This window comes from Prunus mume, linkage group LG2, assembly GCF_029339155.1.
Source record: "Prunus mume cultivar Tortuosa linkage group LG2, ASM2933915v1, whole genome shotgun sequence".
NCBI lineage: Eukaryota > Viridiplantae > Streptophyta > Magnoliopsida > Rosales > Rosaceae > Prunus > Prunus mume.
The window spans coordinates 7,860,806-7,878,360 of NC_142699.1; the positions used below are offsets into that span (position 1 = coordinate 7,860,806).

The following is a 17,555-nucleotide window of genomic DNA, read 5'->3' on the forward strand; positions in this document are numbered from 1 at the left end:
AAACCAATGATATTTTATGGTATTTTAAATATTTTATCTCTGTCTTTTGCTGAAAAAATCAATCATAGATAAACCATCTGATTGTGCTTTTTTTAATTGTTGACAAAATGGTATTTTAAATGAGACTAGGTGTATTAAATGTGGGACGCGCGTGCTGATGGTTTTGCATTTTTACCCAAGGGAAAATGTGATGATGGACGCGACGCATGAACCACATTTCGACCCATTTTGCTGAAAAAGTCTAAAGTAATCACATTGGTGGTTCTTTTTGGTATGAAGTGAACAGCATTTGGTCCTTGAATAGATAAAGTGCTTTTGAAAGAAAAACTCCTTCACATAAATGGAAGAGTATCTAGCTGAAATACAAAAGAGAGATGGTAGCCCGTGCGAAGACTGGATCTATAGTTCCATAAGTGGGTTCTGAATTACTAGAAAAACACATGCCAGTGATGGCAACTTTTATGCAGAGTGTTGTTTGAGCTGATCTTCAACAAGCTCAATACAGCGGTACAAAACTAATTCAATTGGGTTTAAAGTACAAAACGCGTCAAGGGAAAGATCACAATCATTCTTGTTCTCTGCCATTATGGCTGTGACCACAGTACGTAGAGGTAGAAGCCACTCGTTATAGGCTCTCTGTAAATTGCTTCTGGACACCGCTCCGGTGTAGTTAGTTTTTCCTGTGCCATTTTTAATCAGGGTAAAGATAGTAAAAAATGAGACTCGTAAACAAGCATTTTCTTTCTAAAGGAAAAAGTAAAGACTCGCACAACGCAATATAATTTGCTGTCATGTTTTCCACATTTGCTATTGCTTTAACTCAATGATGGGCTATTTACCTGTTGATTCTGTTATTAATACAAATCTGTACAGGTTGAGTGCAGACAGAACCTGTAGAAATTGTACGGAACTTGTCAAACGATTTAGAACAGGTTTAACCAATAAGCATCAACAAGCCTAAACAATAAGAGTCTGTACTCTCTACTGAGCCTTGACAATTAAGACATGTTTTTGTCATTTTGTTGCCTTTCATTGACGTATCAAATTTGACCTCAAATATCTTTGACAGAGACAAAACCTAGATACTCAAATATCTTCATGTCAGTTCATTTCATGAGGGATTGGCCTATTGTGCAACTAAAAAACTGTTATGCAATGAAACGACATACAGCAACAATTGTGCAAGTGAAGAATATATTCCACATAACATGGTTCCATTATTGGTAAAGATGACAATATGTCCAAAGAAGTGAGGGAGGAAAAGAAGATAAGTTCAGGAATCCAAGACCGCAGATATTTGAAGATTTGTATTTGTAGCAGTTAAACAAGATTATTGGCAGGCTATATTAGGCAAATCTATGGTTGCGTGAGACCAATCCTAGTTGAAAGCAAACCAAGCATCCCTAATTGTGGGACAGCTAAGGAATTGTAAAACATATCTTTAGATGCTATTGCAATCTTAAATTTGAAGCTTATTGACATAAAATAAATATCATGCATAATATATTGGTATATAAAACATAGAGAATTCAGTATTATAAGAAATTTATAAAACGAATTTAACAAAGCACGTGGAAGAAATACCGCATCACTATCCTTGGGAAAGGATGGAGGTCCCCCCTCCGGGGGTCTTAGAATCATCTCCACCAATTCAAGGACATTGGGAGTCCAAAGCACTGTATGTGGATGTGATTTATACTGTGCTTGCAGAACTTCGTCATTTCCTAGTCTATGGCGACTTTCCTTGTGCATTTCCCCTTTAACAATATCTAAAAGAATTGCAATCTGTATAAGGTTGAAACACCCGCATTAGGTAATGTCGCATCAAGTCTAATTTGACAAAAAAAAAAAGGAAGGAATACATATAAAAAAAACTGGCGCTCAAGGTTTTACCATAGAGGAAGAATCACTTTTTGTGATCAAAGCCTTTAAAATGTCAAACCTCTGAGAAGTTGGAATATCAGCAAGAATCTGGTTTTGATGGTAAACATAAGTAAGTATTAATGTTAATTTACTCTAAACCAAATGAAGTCGCTAATTAAAAATGTGACAGAATACATATATTATAGGTAAACGCAACACTTTGGAAAAATAACACAAATCCTCACCCTTTTGAATGCTTCAAAGGCATTCTTCCGGAGCACTGTATCTGATGCATATATGATGACCATTTGCACAGCCTAAAATGTACCATGCCCACAAGAGGTAAAAAAAAAAACAGATTAGACTCTTTTCCTCTTTGATAAATATGAAACTCCTGCAACGTATAATGATGGCAAGTGGCAACCTGCAGAGCAGCAAAAATGCTAGACATATAAGATGAGAAGTCATCATGTTCATCATAGTGGGGGATATTTCCATCTGTAATGCAGAGCAAGAAGTTGATGGCATGTTTTTTAAGTTCCCATGGCAGAGTGACAGGAGCTAGTATGTGCTTTAGCATGCCAACAGCTTGCCACCTTTCAGTCTGGTTATTCTTAAGTTCATCCCTGACAGAAGCCAAATCCTCCTCAGCAGCTCTAACAACCTCATCAGAGGCATGGCCCCAGATCACTTCAATAAAGCAACAGAAAAAACCAAAGCAAAACAAAGTTTCAAGCTAGAAAAAAATTGAGACAATAAGAAAAGGAGCAATCAGCATTCAGAAACATAAACCTGAAAGAGATGCCCCATGCTTGACATCGGATAAATTACTCATATAATCATCTTCATCCTCTGAGTGTGCAGAAATTAAGAACAGAAAAGAAACATCAAGGTCTAAAATTGGATAACAAATAGAGTGAACTATCATATAATACATGGGCAGGAATAGTAGTGATTCAAGGGATTTACCTCTAACTACAGTCCTAGATATTATGTCAACAACAGATCCAGTTATTACACCAAGATACGTCAAACCACAAAATGGGAAGAAACTAGACAGTTGCAATACAAAGGGCTGAGAACTTGAAACTTTGTGATTCATGCTAACAAGAGCCTGCAGATCAACAGTGTTTTTAAAAGAAAAAACATAGCAAACCAAATATGGGGGGCATGATATATAAAAGAGTCTAGATTGAAATTTTTTTTTGGGTAGATATATAACACAGATTTTAAAAAAAAAAAAAACAGTGAAACTAGAACTTAGATTGTATGGAGGTTTGACCATAATCTGTAAAACATAAAGACCAAGTAGTGCACGAAGCTTATCATTTGCTCCACCTTCCTGTAGCATAGAACAAAACATCATTAGGTTCTGATACAGAATATGTTGAGAATCTCAGCATAGTCTTTAACCAGGAAAAACCATTGCATCAATTTGTCACATACCAACTTTACACAAACTGCACGTATGGAATTAGCAACGCTCATAGCTCTGTCAAACAAATTCTTAAATTCTGGATCTTCATCTTCCAACTCCAAAGACCTGGCCTTCAAAACTTTAACGATAATAGGAACTGCTACTTTCACTTGCTCAAAGTGACGCCTCTGAAGGGAAAGAAACACTGAAATTAACAAAAGAAAAAAGAAACAAAAATTAACAAAATAGTGCTATCATCGACTCAATTGGCAAAATTCAATATCCATCTATGACATATACAATAAATCTGATAACAATACCATTAGGGAAGCTCATATAAGTTACCTTTTGAAAGCCCATTTAGAAGAGGCGCAACATAACCAGAATCCCTGATGGTCTCAATTGGGGGAGCTAATGCCTGACCAAGTACCATAAAAAAATTCATCAAAGAGCTAAAAACCCAACAGAACAAACAATACAAAAAGTTGAGATAAAATGCACTAAAAAGGCAACATTCATACCTCACAAAGAATTGAAAGCATGTCTCGCGGACTACACAGTGATATAAAGCGATCAATAATGCTCTCAGCAACCTCCAGACATCTCTCAGAGACACCACCAAACTTGGAAACTGCCATTGGCAGCTCAAATGAGATTGAATCAATGATCGCCTGGGCAAACCAACAAACAGTTTGTAAACATCAAACCATACAATTTACAAAGACTGAAAATTTAAACAAAGATGAAAGATGAAACCTGGTCCAGTGACGGGGAAGAGATAAAGTTGTGAACTTCGGTGAGAGCTTGGAAGGCATTGGTTTCTGCATCTTCATTGTCTGGGTCTGATAGAGCGGCGTCTAGGACTGAATCGAGGAAGCTGGTGAGCTCTGACTCTGAGCTTTGCGGTTGATCAACTGATTTGGACAACGAGTTTAGGATCTCTTGAAGAAGGGGCGAGGACTGTTGCAGATGATCCGCCATGGTGTCGCTGCAACTTCTCAATCTAGAAGAAGATGAGTTGGTGCGTATTCTAATTCCAATTACGTTCCACTAGGGTTTTGTTTCCAAACAATAAGGCGCGAATGCTCGCTGCTCTTCTTTTGTTGTTGAAATTTTTATAACTTTTTGCAATATTTGTCATTTTTCTAAATTGAAGTAATTTTAAAACTTTAGTTTAACTTGTATAGACCATTGCAACCAACCATTGAATAAAGTTGTCACATATGAAACCAGTGCTTGAGTTTAACTTCTATTCTGTAAAGATAAATTATTGTTTGCCGTTATAACATAAATGAATTGATAATATTATGTTGCAATATTATAAGTTATAACCACACAATTATGAGTTCATGTTGCATTGAAGTTCTAACTAGATAGAAATTGCATATATATGTCATATGAGGTGATAGATATTTTGCATTCAATTTGCAAGTTTGAATTGATTAATGATGTTTAGAGTATAGACATCAAGTAACAAGTTGTTGAAATATATTTAGGAATTCTCAAATAGTAGCCATGATGTTGTGGAAGTAAAGAAAGTCAAATTATTCTTTAGAGTGTAATTAAATTTAACATATTAAGGTAAATATTTTTTGTAATACGAATTTTAAGTTAAAATTTGTTTTACTAAAACTTTGCATATATATAGCATAGTATATAGTAGCATAGTCACACCCGAATAATTTTGCAAAAGAAAGTATAGTTTTAAGGTGCACCTTGTAAAATAAATAGAGGAATAGAAAAAGAAAAAAGAAAAACTCGTCAAAGGGCATCTCTGTCCCCAATCAGAGTCCGCATTACTCCGCAACCAAACACCGTTCCCTCCTCTCCATCAATCTTATTAACTAACCAAAATCTGAGAACACGATCTGTGCCTTCCTCACAGTGACATTTCCACTCCCATGCTCCCGATCCTCTACACTCACTCCCACGCCTAATCCCCTGACTCTCGATCCCCGCCCAAAAATGGAGCCGGACGTCAGCATCGAAACCAGCTCCATGATCCGCGTGGCGGTCCTTCCCATCGGCCACGTGCCCCCCGTCCTCCTGCGCGACTACCACTCGATGCTGCTCCGCCACCAGACGATCCCTCTCTCCGCCATCAGCTCCTTCTACACTGAGCACCAGAAGTCCCCATTTTCAAATCAGCCATGGGACTCCGGCAGCCTCCGGTTTAAGTTCATCGTCGGTGGGGCCCCACCGTCCCCGTGGGAGGACTTTCAGTCCAATCGCAAAACCCTAGCCGTCATCGGCATCTGCCACTGCCCCTCGTCGCCTGATCTCGACTCGGTCATCGACCAATTCGACTCGGCTCGCCGCGCCTACGCCTCTGCCCTCGTCGATCGCTGCTTTGCCTTCTGCCCCGGCGATTCTCAGGTATCGAGAATCAGAATCTAGACTTTTCTCCATTTTTTCCGATTCTTGTTTTTGATTGTTCTTAATTTGAAACTTTTTGGATTTTGTTGTTGTTGTTGTAGTTGGAGGATGGGAGCAAGAAAGGTGGGAACTTGATGCTGTTTCCGCCAGCAGATCGGGCGACGCAAGAGTTTCACTTGCAGACGATGATGCAGGACATAGCGGCGTCGTTGCTGATGGAGTTTGAGAAATGGGTGCTGAAAGCTGAGCCTGCAGGGACTATTGTCAAGACGCCTTTGGATTCTCAAGCTACTCTCAATTCAGAGGAGGTTCATGTCTAGGTGTCCTATAGAATTTTAAGCTGTTGTCATTATTATTATTGTTAATATATAGTTTTGTTGTATCTGAATTGGAGTGGTGGTATGTGAATTTCTTTCTTTGTGCTAAATGTTATGAATTCTATCATTTTTTGGTACTGAAAAGTAAAGTGCAAAATCAATGAAAATGACAGGTTATTAAGGCGAAGAAACGGAGGCTTGGGCGTGCCCAGAAGACAATGGGTGATTATTGCTTGTTGGCAGGGTCACCTGTTGATGCTAATGCTCATTATACTACTGCACTAGAACTTGCTAGGTTGACTGGAGATTTTTTCTGGTATGCTGGTGCATTGGAGGGAAATGTCTGTGCCTTACTGGTAATAGCTCCTTCTCTGGACTTTTGCATGGTTACCTGTGTTTAGTAACGTAGACTTGCATGGCTTTCTGTTTACTTATTGCTTTATTTCCTAATGACTGATTTTTATAAACATGTTGTTAGATTGATCGAATGGGTGAAAAGGATTCGGCCGTGGAAGATGAAGTTAGATTTCGGTATAGTAGTGTCATATCGCACTACAGGAAGTCATTTATACAAGAGCATGCTCAGAGGTAATTCATAGATTCTCTTGTGTTTAAATGGTTGTTACTTTAGTTATGTACTTATTCTTTTAACAGTTACTTTTATTAATCTATTCTGTGCAGAGTTTCACCCTTAACTTTTGAACTAGAGGCTACTTTGAAAATGGCAAGGTTTCTTTGCAGGTAAAATTTGTTCATGAGCATTATATGATTTGATAAAGGCAGCATGTACTACTTGTATGATTGTATCTCTCGATCTCACTGGATAATGTTCTGTCTCTAAAAAAGTTCAATTAGATCAGAAATACTAATATGAAGAGAGTTATTATTTACACTATTTCATCTTACGGATTTATTTTTGGTTTATTTTGGTAGACGAGAGCTGGCTAAGGAGGTAGTGGGATACCTAACAAATGCAGCAGATGGTGCTAAGTCTCTTATTGATGCCAGTGATAGACTCGTATTATATGTTGAAATAGCTCGGTTATACGGAACTCTTGGTTATCAGCGAAAAGCTGCTTTTTTCTCGAGGCAGGTAGCTCAGTTATATTTGCAACAAGATAATAGACTGGCTGCTATTAGTGCAATGCAAGTTTTAGCAATGACCACAAGAGCATATCGTGTTCAAAGTAGAGCTTCCATCGCAGAAGATTCTCCTTCCAAAGTGAGTATATAAGTATTAAGCAAAAGATTCCGGGTCACATGTTGCATTTCGGTCTGTGCATGCTTATTTCCCTAGTAAATTTCTTGTGTAAACCTTCTTATATGTTGTCTGGCTTTGATTGTTTGTGAGCCTTAGTAAGTTTTCAGCTACTCATTCTGGTTTTATTTCCGCACAGAAGGAAGTTGGATCAAGTCTTGCTGAGGGTGGGAAAATGCTCCACCAGTCAGTAGTCTCTCTATTTGAGTCTCAGTGGAGCACACTACAGATGGTTGTACTAAGAGAAATTCTTCTATCTGCCGTCTGTGCAGGAGATCCTCTTGCTGCCTGGGGGGCAGCTGCAAGACTACTAAGATCATATTATCCTTTAATTACACCAGCTGGGCAAAATGGCCTTGCTAGTGCACTTTCAAATTCAGCAGATAGGTTGCCCTCGGGAACTCGCTGTGCTGACCCTGCTTTACCTTTCATTAGGTCTTCACCAGTACCTATGCATTTTTCCTGTTAGTACATGAACATTTTATTTCTTATGAAGCCTAACAACAATACTATTTGCTGTGCTATAGGTAATTTTTTCCCATCGTCTTTATTGCAAGACAAGTATATAGTTGCACAGAGACCATGATACCTAGGAGTTGAACAAATAATTATATGTTTACCATAATTATTATATATATTATTTATCCATTCAAAGGCAATTAATATGCTTAATCTAGCAGAGCAGCAATGAAACAGATCTTTCTGATACGTGAATTACAGACGAATCTGAAGTAAACTCATTTGAAAGGTTCCTTATTTTTTCCTTCTAGTCTTAGACTGCAGAGCAATGAGAAGTGAATACCTGCTAGCTCTGCCCAATGTAATGATTTTTTTATGGATGCTAGGTTTTTTCTTATTTACTTTTTGTTTCTGTCAAGTTGAGGCTACTTGCTTTAGAGCCTCTTTTTTTTTTTTTTTTTTAACCTATTACTCTTTGTGGAACTATAATGTGCTTAGATCCTGTGGTAGAGCTAAGAAGTCTTCTATTCTTATTGCTGATGAGTAACAATCTATTCCTTTGTTTTTAAAATTCTCCCATATCTAAGGTGATCCTGAACTGAATATTGATGTCAAGGATACAGGCAAATCACCATTATGTTCTTCATTTAATTCTCGTCAAATTTTTCTATGATTTTTCTAATTCAATCATACTTGCTTCTAGATTGTATTCTTTTCCTATGCATCCTTCGCAAATGGACATTGTAAAGCGCAATCCAGCAAGAGAAGACTGGTGGGCAGGAGCTGCTAATACTGGGCCTTTTATTTATACGCCATTCAGCAAGGGAGATGCAAATACTAACACCAAACAGGAGCTGATTTGGATTGTTGGAGAACCAGTTCAGATTTTGGTCGAACTGGCAAACCCATGTGGCTTTGATTTGAGGGTTGATAGTATATATCTCTCAGTGCCTTCAGGAAATTTTGATGCTTTTCCAGTTACTGTAAACCTTCCACCCAATTCATCAAAGGTGGTCACTTTATCTGGGATCCCGACTTCGGTGGGGACAGTAACAATTCCTGGGTGCACTGTACACTGCTTTGGTGTTATTACTGAACACCTGTTTAAGGATGTTGACAATCTGCTCCTTGGAGCTACACAAGGACTTGTGCTTTCTGACCCATTCAGATGCTGTGGGTCTGCGAGGTTGAAAAATATATCTGTTCCAAACATTTCTGTGGTACCACCATTACCATTGCTGGTTTCACGTGTTGTCGGGGGTGACGGTGCAATCATTCTACATGAAGGTGAAATTCATGATTTATGGATAAGTCTGGCTAATGCAGGTACTGTTCCAGTTGAGCAAGCACATGTATCACTCTCAGGAAAAAACCAAGATTCTGTTATCTCGTTTGCATCTGAAACCTTAAACTCAGCCCTCCCGTTGAGGCCTGGTGCGGAAGTGACTTTACCTGTGACCTTAAGAGCTTGGCGGCATGTCTTAGCAGATGCAGATACCGCAGGCAGGAGTGGCTCTGGAGGCACTGTGAGGCATTCTAAGGATGGAAGTAACCCCACATTGTTGATCCATTATGCAGGTATTGATAAATCTATATAGTATCTCTCTCTCTCTCTCTCTCTCTCTCTCTCTCTCTCTCTCTCGCACACAATCTAGAGTTTGGCTTTATTAGCTTTGATATAGGGAGGTTAGGTTACCCACACCACATATACTCTCACATCATTTGGTACTGAATGCTAAACCTTTTTTTTTTTTTATTGATGCGTTCCTAGTAATTGCTAAAGTTAATTGTTGGAGTTTTTCATAGTGATGAGTTACAGCTCTCTGTATCTCTCTGTCACCTTGTTCCTGAGTAGTGAGTATGAGTACCATTAACTTCCCTTTCTGACAATAATGCTTTACATTTTACTTCTCAGGGCCTCTGACAAATATTGGAGATCCTGCCACAAATAAATCTGCTGTTCCCCCTGGCAGGCGCCTGGTTGTTCCTTTGCAGATTTGTGTTTTGCAGGGTTTGTCTTTTGTAAAGGCTCGTCTGCTCTCAATGGAGATTCCTGCGCAAGTGGGTGAAAACCTTCCAAAACCAGTTCATATAGAAGATAGCCCTAGTGAAGCTCTTAGTTCTCCAACTAAGATGGACGGATTGGTGAAGATTGATCCTTTCAGAGGAAGTTGGGGACTACGCTTTCTTGAACTTGAGCTGTCTAATCCCACTGATGTTGTCTTTGAAATTACTGTTTCAGTCCAGCTGGAGAACTCTAGTCATGATCATAGAGTTTCTGGAGATCGAGATGCTGCTGAGTATGGTTACCCTAAAACAAGAATTGATCGAGATTGCTCCGCAAGGGTACTGATACCACTGGAGCATTTTAAATTACCAGTTCTTGATGATTCTTTCTTTGTGAAGGATAATCAGGCAGATGGGGCTAATAGTGGCAGAAATTCAAGCTTTTCAGAAAGGAATACTAAAGCGGAACTTAATGCTTCTATCAAGAACCTCATATCTAAAATAAAGGTTAGGTGGCAATCAGGGCGGAACAGCTCTGGGGAGTTAAATATCAAGGATGCTATACAGGCAGCCCTTCAGACATCAGTAATGGATGTACTGCTGCCAGACCCATTGACATTTTGCTTCAGGCTTTCTAGATATGCCCTTGAACCTGAAAATTCTAGTTCGCACAATTCTCCCAATGTTCAAGTTCACTCTGCTGCAGCTAAGGGTTCTGTGCTGGCGCATGAAATGACTCCGATGGAAGTTGTGGTTCGTAATAACACAAAGGAGAAGATCAAGATGAGTCTTGGCATCACATGCAGAGATGTTGCTGGAGAGAATTGCGTAGAGGGTACAAAGGCAACTGTCTTGTGTTCGGGTAATGTTCTATGATGATGCCTTTCTTCAATCACCTCTTTAATCCTGCCTATTTTTTGTTTATTTCTGAAACTGTTTGTTTGGAAATCAGTGTTATTAGAACTTCCGTTGCAATTTTCATAGATGGAATACAATGTGTCACTGATGTGTTTTACGATTGATTTGTATGTAGGTGTTTTGAGCGGGATCACCGTGGAGGTTCCTTCACTTCAAGAAATCAAGCATTCTTTCTCTCTGTATTTTCTTGTCCCAGGAGAGTACACACTGGTAGCGGCCTCGGTGATCGATGATGCTAATGATATTCTCAGGGCTCGCGCAAGAACTAAATCCTCTGATGAGCCGATTTTCTGCCGTGGCCCCCCATATCATGTTCGTGTTGTTGGGACTGCATGATGGTTCTTCCCACTAAAAACATCAGCTGGATTAGCTCCCAAAATGTACTATGTTAGGGTAGAGGAACAATGCTTTTCAGTGTCAGTAAACAATGCCAGCTTTTTATTGGCAGCGGCAGGAGTTAAGAGTTATGTGTTCTTGAGATTCGCCGGGAAACCCTCCCTCCATTTTATCGACTTCTGAAAACAAATTCTTATTATTAGGGTGTTTTCTATTGTACATTTATATTCATATTGTAATTTTGTACAATGTTGTGAAATAAGTTGTCACCCTGTTCAACCTATCGATTTGGCTTTACTCTTTTTTTACACTAAAAAACATGATTGTAGATTGATGAGTGTTCATTTTAGCAGGTGATAATTGTCGTCGGACTGATCATTTGTGTTCTCTTTATCTTTTAACAAACATTTGTGGTCTTATCTTACGTCTTGTTTAATTTCGAAACCAGATCAATGATTATTTCCTAAGAGTTATGCCACTTTTCTTGAAGTATTATGTGTTGATGTTACCTGAAATATCAAATGTTTAAAAGCATTTTAAAATACACTAATATATATTGGGTATCAAACACGAAATTTTGTTATCTAGATAATTATGTAAGGAATTTGAAAACGATTCGTAATTCAAGTAATTAAGAGTATGCAGAATATATGGAGGTATAAAAACCTTGGGTCAAAACTAAATTTTCATTGTGATTTTATGAGTTATCAAAACTAGTCTCTATTTTGAAATGCCGTTAACTCAAAAACCTTGCTCGACTCTTGTTTCCCTCCTCATTTCCCCGCCGCCATACGGTGACATAAACTGAACAACTGGTAAAATTCCCAGTGATCCACTGATGCTACAATGAAAACTCAGGGACCCAAGTCACTCCTAGCTCTCATAGAAACCTGCACAAGTCTTAATCAACTGAAGCAAATGCATGCCAAATCTATAATCTCAGGCCTTTCCTACAACCATTTCATCCTCACCCAAATCGCCAATTCCTTCCTGTTCCCTCAGTCTCTGAACTACGCCACACGCATCTTGGTTCAAACCCAAGAGCCAAGCATCTTCATTTACAATTCCATGATCAAAGCATATTCTCAATCAGAAACCCCATTTGTTGCTTTATCAATGTATAACAATATGAGGGTACGCGAAAATGCGGTGGGCGACCAGTTCACGTACCCTTTTGTGTTCAAAGCTTGTGCTAGTGAATTGGCTGTGGAGAAAGGGAGGGAGGTTCATGGTGTGGTTGTTAGAATTGGATTTGATTCGGATAGGTTTTTGTGTTGTTCTTTGCTAAACTTTTATGGGGTTTGCGGAAAAATTGAGAGTGCAAGGCAGGTTTTTGATGAATTTAAGGCGAAGGATGTTGTTTTCTGGAATGCCATGATAATGGGTTATGCGCGAAATGGGATGGCTTTGGAAGCTTGTGAGGTTTTTAAGGGAGATGGTGAAAGTGGGAGAGGTTGCGCCCAATGAAGGCGCGGTTTTGGCATTGATATCGGCTTGCACGGTATCGAAAAACTTGAAACTTGGGAGAGAAATTCATGGGTATGTGAGAAAAGAGGTAACTTTTGGGTTAAGTGTGAAACTGGGAGCTGCAATGGTTGATTTGTATGCAAAATGTGGCTGTTTAGATTATGCAAAGAGAGTGTTTGAGGGAATGCCTGAGAAGAATTCTGTGGTGTGGAACTCATTGATAAGTGGTTATTCCCTTAATGGGTTTTCGAGGGAAGCAATTGATCTTTTCAAGGATATGTGTTTTTGGGATGTTAAGCCTGATAGGTACACAATTTCAGGCTTGTTGTCTGCTTGTGCCCAAACCGGAGCTATTAATCTAGGGAATTGGGTTCGGAAATTTGCAGAGAAGAATGGACTTTGGGACGAGTTTATCGGGACCTCTTTGGTAGACCTGTATGCAAAATGCGGTTCTATTGAAGCAGCTAGAGAAGTGTTTGATCAAATGGATAAAAAAACTGTTGCAACATGGAACACTATTCTCTCTGGATATGCGTCAAATGGGCAGGCTGGATCTGCAATAGAGCTCTTTGACGAGATGAGAAAATCAGGTGCTATTCCGGATAGCATAACCTTTCTTTCGATTTTACATGCTTGTGCTCATGCTGGTTTGATTGAAAAAGGCAAGCAATACTTTGATTCGATGGTGAAAAATGATAAGATCACCCCAAAAGTTGAGCATTATGGTTGCATGGTTGATCTTCTTGGCCGTGCTGGACTTCTAAAAGAAGCAAGGGAGCTCATTGAGAGGATGGATGTTGAACCAAATGTAATTGTATGGGGATCACTGTTTAATGCTTGTAGCATGCATGGTGATATTGAGGTGGGAGAGTGGGCAGCTGACCATATTTTCAACTTAGAAGCAATGGATGGGGGTTCCTACGTTTTGTTAGCAAATATGTATGCTGCGGCTGGAAGGTTTGACAGGGTTAAAGCAGTTAGACAGGCAATGGTTGACGCAAGTTTTTGCAAGCTACCTGGATGTAGCATGATTGAGATTGGTGATGTAGTTCATGAGTTTCTTGTTGCTGACAAGACACACCCTAAATCAGAAGAGATCTACTCGGTGTTGGATGAATTAAGCGACAAGCTCAAGACGGCGACAGGCTCCATGCACTTGCCTGCTTTAGCTGGAGAGCATTTGGAAAGTAGCTGAGGGACAACCATTTCTCGGTGAAATTGGGAAAGGGACGAGGGAAGTGAGGGGGGCAGTTTGGTACTCTGACCCTGTTGCTGCACCTGTTATGGAAGTACAGGGCAATTTAAGCAATCTGATCCTTTAGCCATGGTTTGCATATTCCAGATTGCGGGGCACAGATGCAGAATCTCACAGAAATGATTTGGAGATTTATTTGAAGGTTTCATTCTTTCATTGATAATGCTTCACAATTGACTTCTGAGCTCATTCATGGACATGTTTTGTTGAATATCTGTCAGTCTAAAATTAGTGATCTCTCTTGCAGATGGCCTTCTTCTTCATGGAACATGCTGGTATGACAGGATACTTTTAGTATCATTCACACTGTTGAAGTTTAAGGTATATAATTGTATATCTCAACTCAAGTACAGCCATGGTTTCCATAATTTCAGATATTTTACTCAGCTGACATTTTCTGTTTCGGATTTTGGTGATCAAAATGCTTCCTCTAATTCAACACAGCCAGCTTCTTATGTCTTCATTCAATTTGAAACATCTCCCCAGTTGACTGGAGTTATTATTTTTATAAAAAAAAACCTTCAGAACATGTTACTGATGATTTTATCAGTTGTTATTTCTATTTTTTTTTTTTCTGAAATAATTTTAGTCCTGTATTCTTATTTAAAGTTGTACAACATCTTAATGAGCCTAAAATTATTGTACTTCAACCGGACCCATGAGTTTTGCTACTCTTGGAGGTTTTGGGAAAAAGTTGTGAACAAATTTGGAAATTTTGGTGAGTTGATTGATGTTATTGTTTCTTGTTGTTTATATAAATTGACAAGAATAAGATTCGTTTCCACGGTCCCCTTGGCAATGGTATTGTTAAGGGACCGTCATATACTGTAAAAGTGGCCTCCACCAGTATTAGCTCAACTGCTCAAGCCACCAAATTAAGAGGTTCCTCCGACCATACCTCAAATCACTTTCTTCCAATTTAATTTTCAAAGACAAAACAACATACAAAAGTAAAAGACAATTCATGTGCTGCTAAACAGTAAACAGTAAGATTAATTTCATTTTCTAGTGTCAGCAGCTCGTGACAGTGGTGAAATACAATAATAAATGAATTGTACGCTTTACATTCATCAGTGATTAGAAATCGCTAATGCATGCATAAGGCAACATAAGATAGCTCTAGCAATCAATTCAACTTGTCATGATACTTAAAATTTAGAACACCACTCTGTGTGATGAAGATGTAATGAAAATGAAAGATGGGATAAAAGCCTGACCCTGCAAGTGCAACTGTGTTTAAGAGTTGGGAGACGGACCTCCTTCCATTATGCGGTCACATTTGTATCCCATCACCAATTCAATTCTATGATGCTTGTACATCAGCATGTTATAATTGCCCAATTGGTTCGCTACACGAGTCATTCTCTGTCCAAAACAGAGTTACATACATGGAAGAAGGGGAAAATAATAGTCATTTTTCTTATGTCAACCAGGACAAACGATTTGATTGATTATAACTTACATGCATGTGTAAGACAAGTTTTTCAGAATGAAACATTTTTTATAAGAAATGTTACAGTCGGTCGCCTACACACATGTGCAAGATTTTTATTTTATTTTTTTTGGGTACATGTAAAAGTGAAACTTGTTTTATAAGATGTGTTACGAACAGTCGTTTATGCGTGCGTGATTGTCAGCCGTTGATGTAAGTGAATGCTATAATACGATTCGGATACAAATGAGTACTTGTCCTTAGCATAAATCTCTTTTGATTAATAGTGCTAAACAGATACGACCCTAAAAAAATTTAAAATTAAAATTAGAAGTTCTATAAGGATAGGTGGTATTTGGATTGTTCCTTAGGTTAGGTGAAAGGAGCAGTAAACATGGGCTTGTTTGGTGGGCCTATGGCGCTAGTTGGGAACCCTGAAATAGGGTCCTCCTCTGGTTTGCAGTTGGGTGTACGGAAACAGCGTATAGATAGAGAAAACGAAACAATGCGATGCGACCCAGAAAAAATTGTGGGAAATGTGATTCACTTAGAATGGTACACAAACGAAAGTGATTGATAAATTTGTACGAATGTGTTTTTTAAATTGTGGTTTTTGATAGAGAATGACATGTGTGTAACATGTGAACTTGTTTTGTTGTTGTATATGTCCCGCCTCCTTAAATTTAAGTTAACCTTTTCTAAGACAACAATACAAAACAATTTCTTATCAACGCGAAAGTTCGAAGTAAACAACTAAGTTTATAACTCGTTTTGTTCTGGCTTGGGTCTCTTGTGACAGCCAGATCTTGCATGGGCCTAACTAGCCCAGAATGTACAAGGATGAATGAACCTGAAGATTGAGGAAGGAGGAAGATGTCAGCACCCAACATCATGTTATGCTTGATGACAGTTTTGCGTTGCCTTTCAAGGAAAGATAACTTTGAAGATGATATGCCAACACATTGGAAATAATACATATTAATTTTCAGCGTCGCATTTTTGGTGGTCAGCAATTTTATTTGACAACTTTCACCAAACAATGATAAAAATGTCAAAATGTTTTCAATTTCCATAGATACATACCCAAATTTCTTCATCGATAGTACGTTGAAAAATATTCCAAACTTATGATCACTGTGCCAATATTCCCCTAGCAGCCCTTCTGAACAAATTTTGTCAAAAACTAGAAAATTTCCAAAAGTAGGTCAAGCTTCATCCCACAAGGCCTAGATTTATTCTCTGGCATGCATTGACAAATAGCATAAAATAAACTTCCCTAAAGTCCACAAATTTCAATCTCACTGGTGAGAAGAATTTGACAAAAACACTCTTGCCAGCTGAGATCTTAGATTCGAATCATCATAACATCTTGACTGTGTATGAGAGAACCTCCTCCCTACTATCACCTGTACATAAATAAATAAAAATATTTATTTATTTAAAAAGGGTTGTGAGGCACCTGATGGCTGGTGTGACATCACAGAAGAAAGGGCAATAAACAAAACATGATCAAATCAAAACCATGCTTTGCTTTGCTCTGCTCTATTATATGTCCTTTGGTTGCTTTCTTTTCTTTTATTTTTCCCCATCATCTATCATATCTCCTACATTAGCTGAATAGAGCTGGTGGGGTATGTACATGTAGTTGCTGTCCTTTTTCCTTTTTACCATTCTGGGTCTTTTGTTCCCTCTTCTTACAGCCTAAGATGGTAAGTTTTCACGCTTCCCCAGCGGAAGCTGTCCTTGCAAATACAAAATATTATCTGCTTTGCACTCTTTTACGTGAGAAATTAATTAACTAGGCTAATTCCTATAATTGTAATTAGCAACTTTCTTAAAGGTAGATCATCTCCTTCCTCTTTCTCTCTCTCATTCACTTGAAAATTCAAATCTCAATCATTCAACTTTACTTAAAAGTATCTAGCGACTCACACCAAAAAGCATTCACCCCTCGATATGAAGTTTTGTATTCGATTTCCCTATCACCCAAAAACTCAATAGTAAGGAGAATTAGCAATTGGGTTTTGTTCAATGACCTTGATAGAGGGGATTTCTAACAAAAAGATCCAGCTCCTTTCTTAACAATACCAAGTACAAATGCTATAAAGATTGGGTGGAACATTGGCAGTTAAATATGCCTAGGTCAAGAATAGAGATTGGATTCCCACATATATCTTTCAAACATTTTGACATCTTTTTTGGGTCTTTTTTTCTTGGGGAGGGGTGGGGTTAGGGAGCACAGTGAAGTAGAGGTGAGTGGTTGAGTGGTCCATGCACGAAATGCTTAGTGTTTTTGTGGTCCATGCAAGAAAGCCTAACAAAGAGATAGAGGAGCGGGGGCCAGAGAGGAGGCAAAGGAACATGAAGTCGAAAAGGAAGGTGGGTAAAATTAGCAACTGCCTAATCCCATCATCAAATTAAAACCAGCTATTAATCTCCAAAACATGAAG

The 17,555-nt window shown here is 38.6% G+C and overlaps 2 protein-coding genes and 1 pseudogene across 8 annotated transcripts; 2 read left to right on the plus strand and 1 right to left on the minus strand.

Moving 5' to 3' along the window:
• Positions 1-402: 402 nt before the first annotated feature.
• On the minus strand, positions 403-4,370 carry ALF4 (aberrant root formation protein). 3 transcript variants are annotated; one of them, XM_008221330.3, is made up of 13 exons: positions 4,037-4,370; positions 3,802-3,951; positions 3,626-3,698; positions 3,310-3,485; positions 3,146-3,205; positions 2,833-2,977; positions 2,656-2,715; positions 2,288-2,553; positions 2,109-2,180; positions 1,894-1,971; positions 1,585-1,785; positions 840-891; positions 403-680 (listed from the first exon to the last, which is right to left on the minus strand). In XM_008221330.3, the coding sequence occupies exons 1-13, from the start codon at positions 4,259-4,261 to the stop codon at positions 460-462; spliced, it is 1,779 nt and encodes a 592-aa protein (XP_008219552.2). In that variant the 5' UTR covers positions 4,262-4,370; the 3' UTR covers positions 403-459. The 3 variants fall into 3 exon arrangements, with proteins under 3 accessions (XP_008219552.2, XP_088901828.1, XP_088901829.1); XM_089045702.1 differs by having other exon boundaries at positions 2,833-3,205; XM_089045703.1 differs by having other exon boundaries at positions 2,833-3,205; positions 3,310-3,468; positions 4,037-4,353.
• Positions 4,371-4,987: 617 nt separating this feature from the next.
• TRS120 (transport protein TRS120) lies at positions 4,988-11,234 on the plus strand. Of its 4 annotated transcripts, none has more exons than XM_008221327.2 (10): positions 4,988-5,656; positions 5,758-5,964; positions 6,147-6,329; positions 6,452-6,561; positions 6,655-6,714; positions 6,907-7,195; positions 7,371-7,666; positions 8,394-9,268; positions 9,606-10,559; positions 10,731-11,234. In XM_008221327.2, exons 1-10 carry the CDS (start codon positions 5,246-5,248, stop codon positions 10,949-10,951), a joined length of 3,606 nt encoding a protein of 1,201 aa, XP_008219549.2. In that variant the 5' UTR covers positions 4,988-5,245; the 3' UTR covers positions 10,952-11,234. The 4 variants fall into 4 exon arrangements, with proteins under 4 accessions (XP_008219549.2, XP_008219550.2, XP_008219551.2 ...); XM_008221328.3 differs by having other exon boundaries at positions 5,025-5,656; positions 7,374-7,666; XM_008221329.3 differs by having other exon boundaries at positions 5,026-5,656; positions 5,758-5,976.
• A 149-nt stretch (positions 11,235-11,383) lies between these two features.
• Positions 11,384-14,414, plus strand: LOC103319887 (pentatricopeptide repeat-containing protein At1g08070, chloroplastic pseudogene; annotated as a pseudogene). The gene is made up of 2 exons (XR_016123754.1): positions 11,384-13,815; positions 13,921-14,414. The product of XR_016123754.1 is annotated as a pentatricopeptide repeat-containing protein At1g08070, chloroplastic pseudogene (transcript).
• The last annotated feature ends 3,141 nt before the right edge of the window (positions 14,415-17,555 follow it).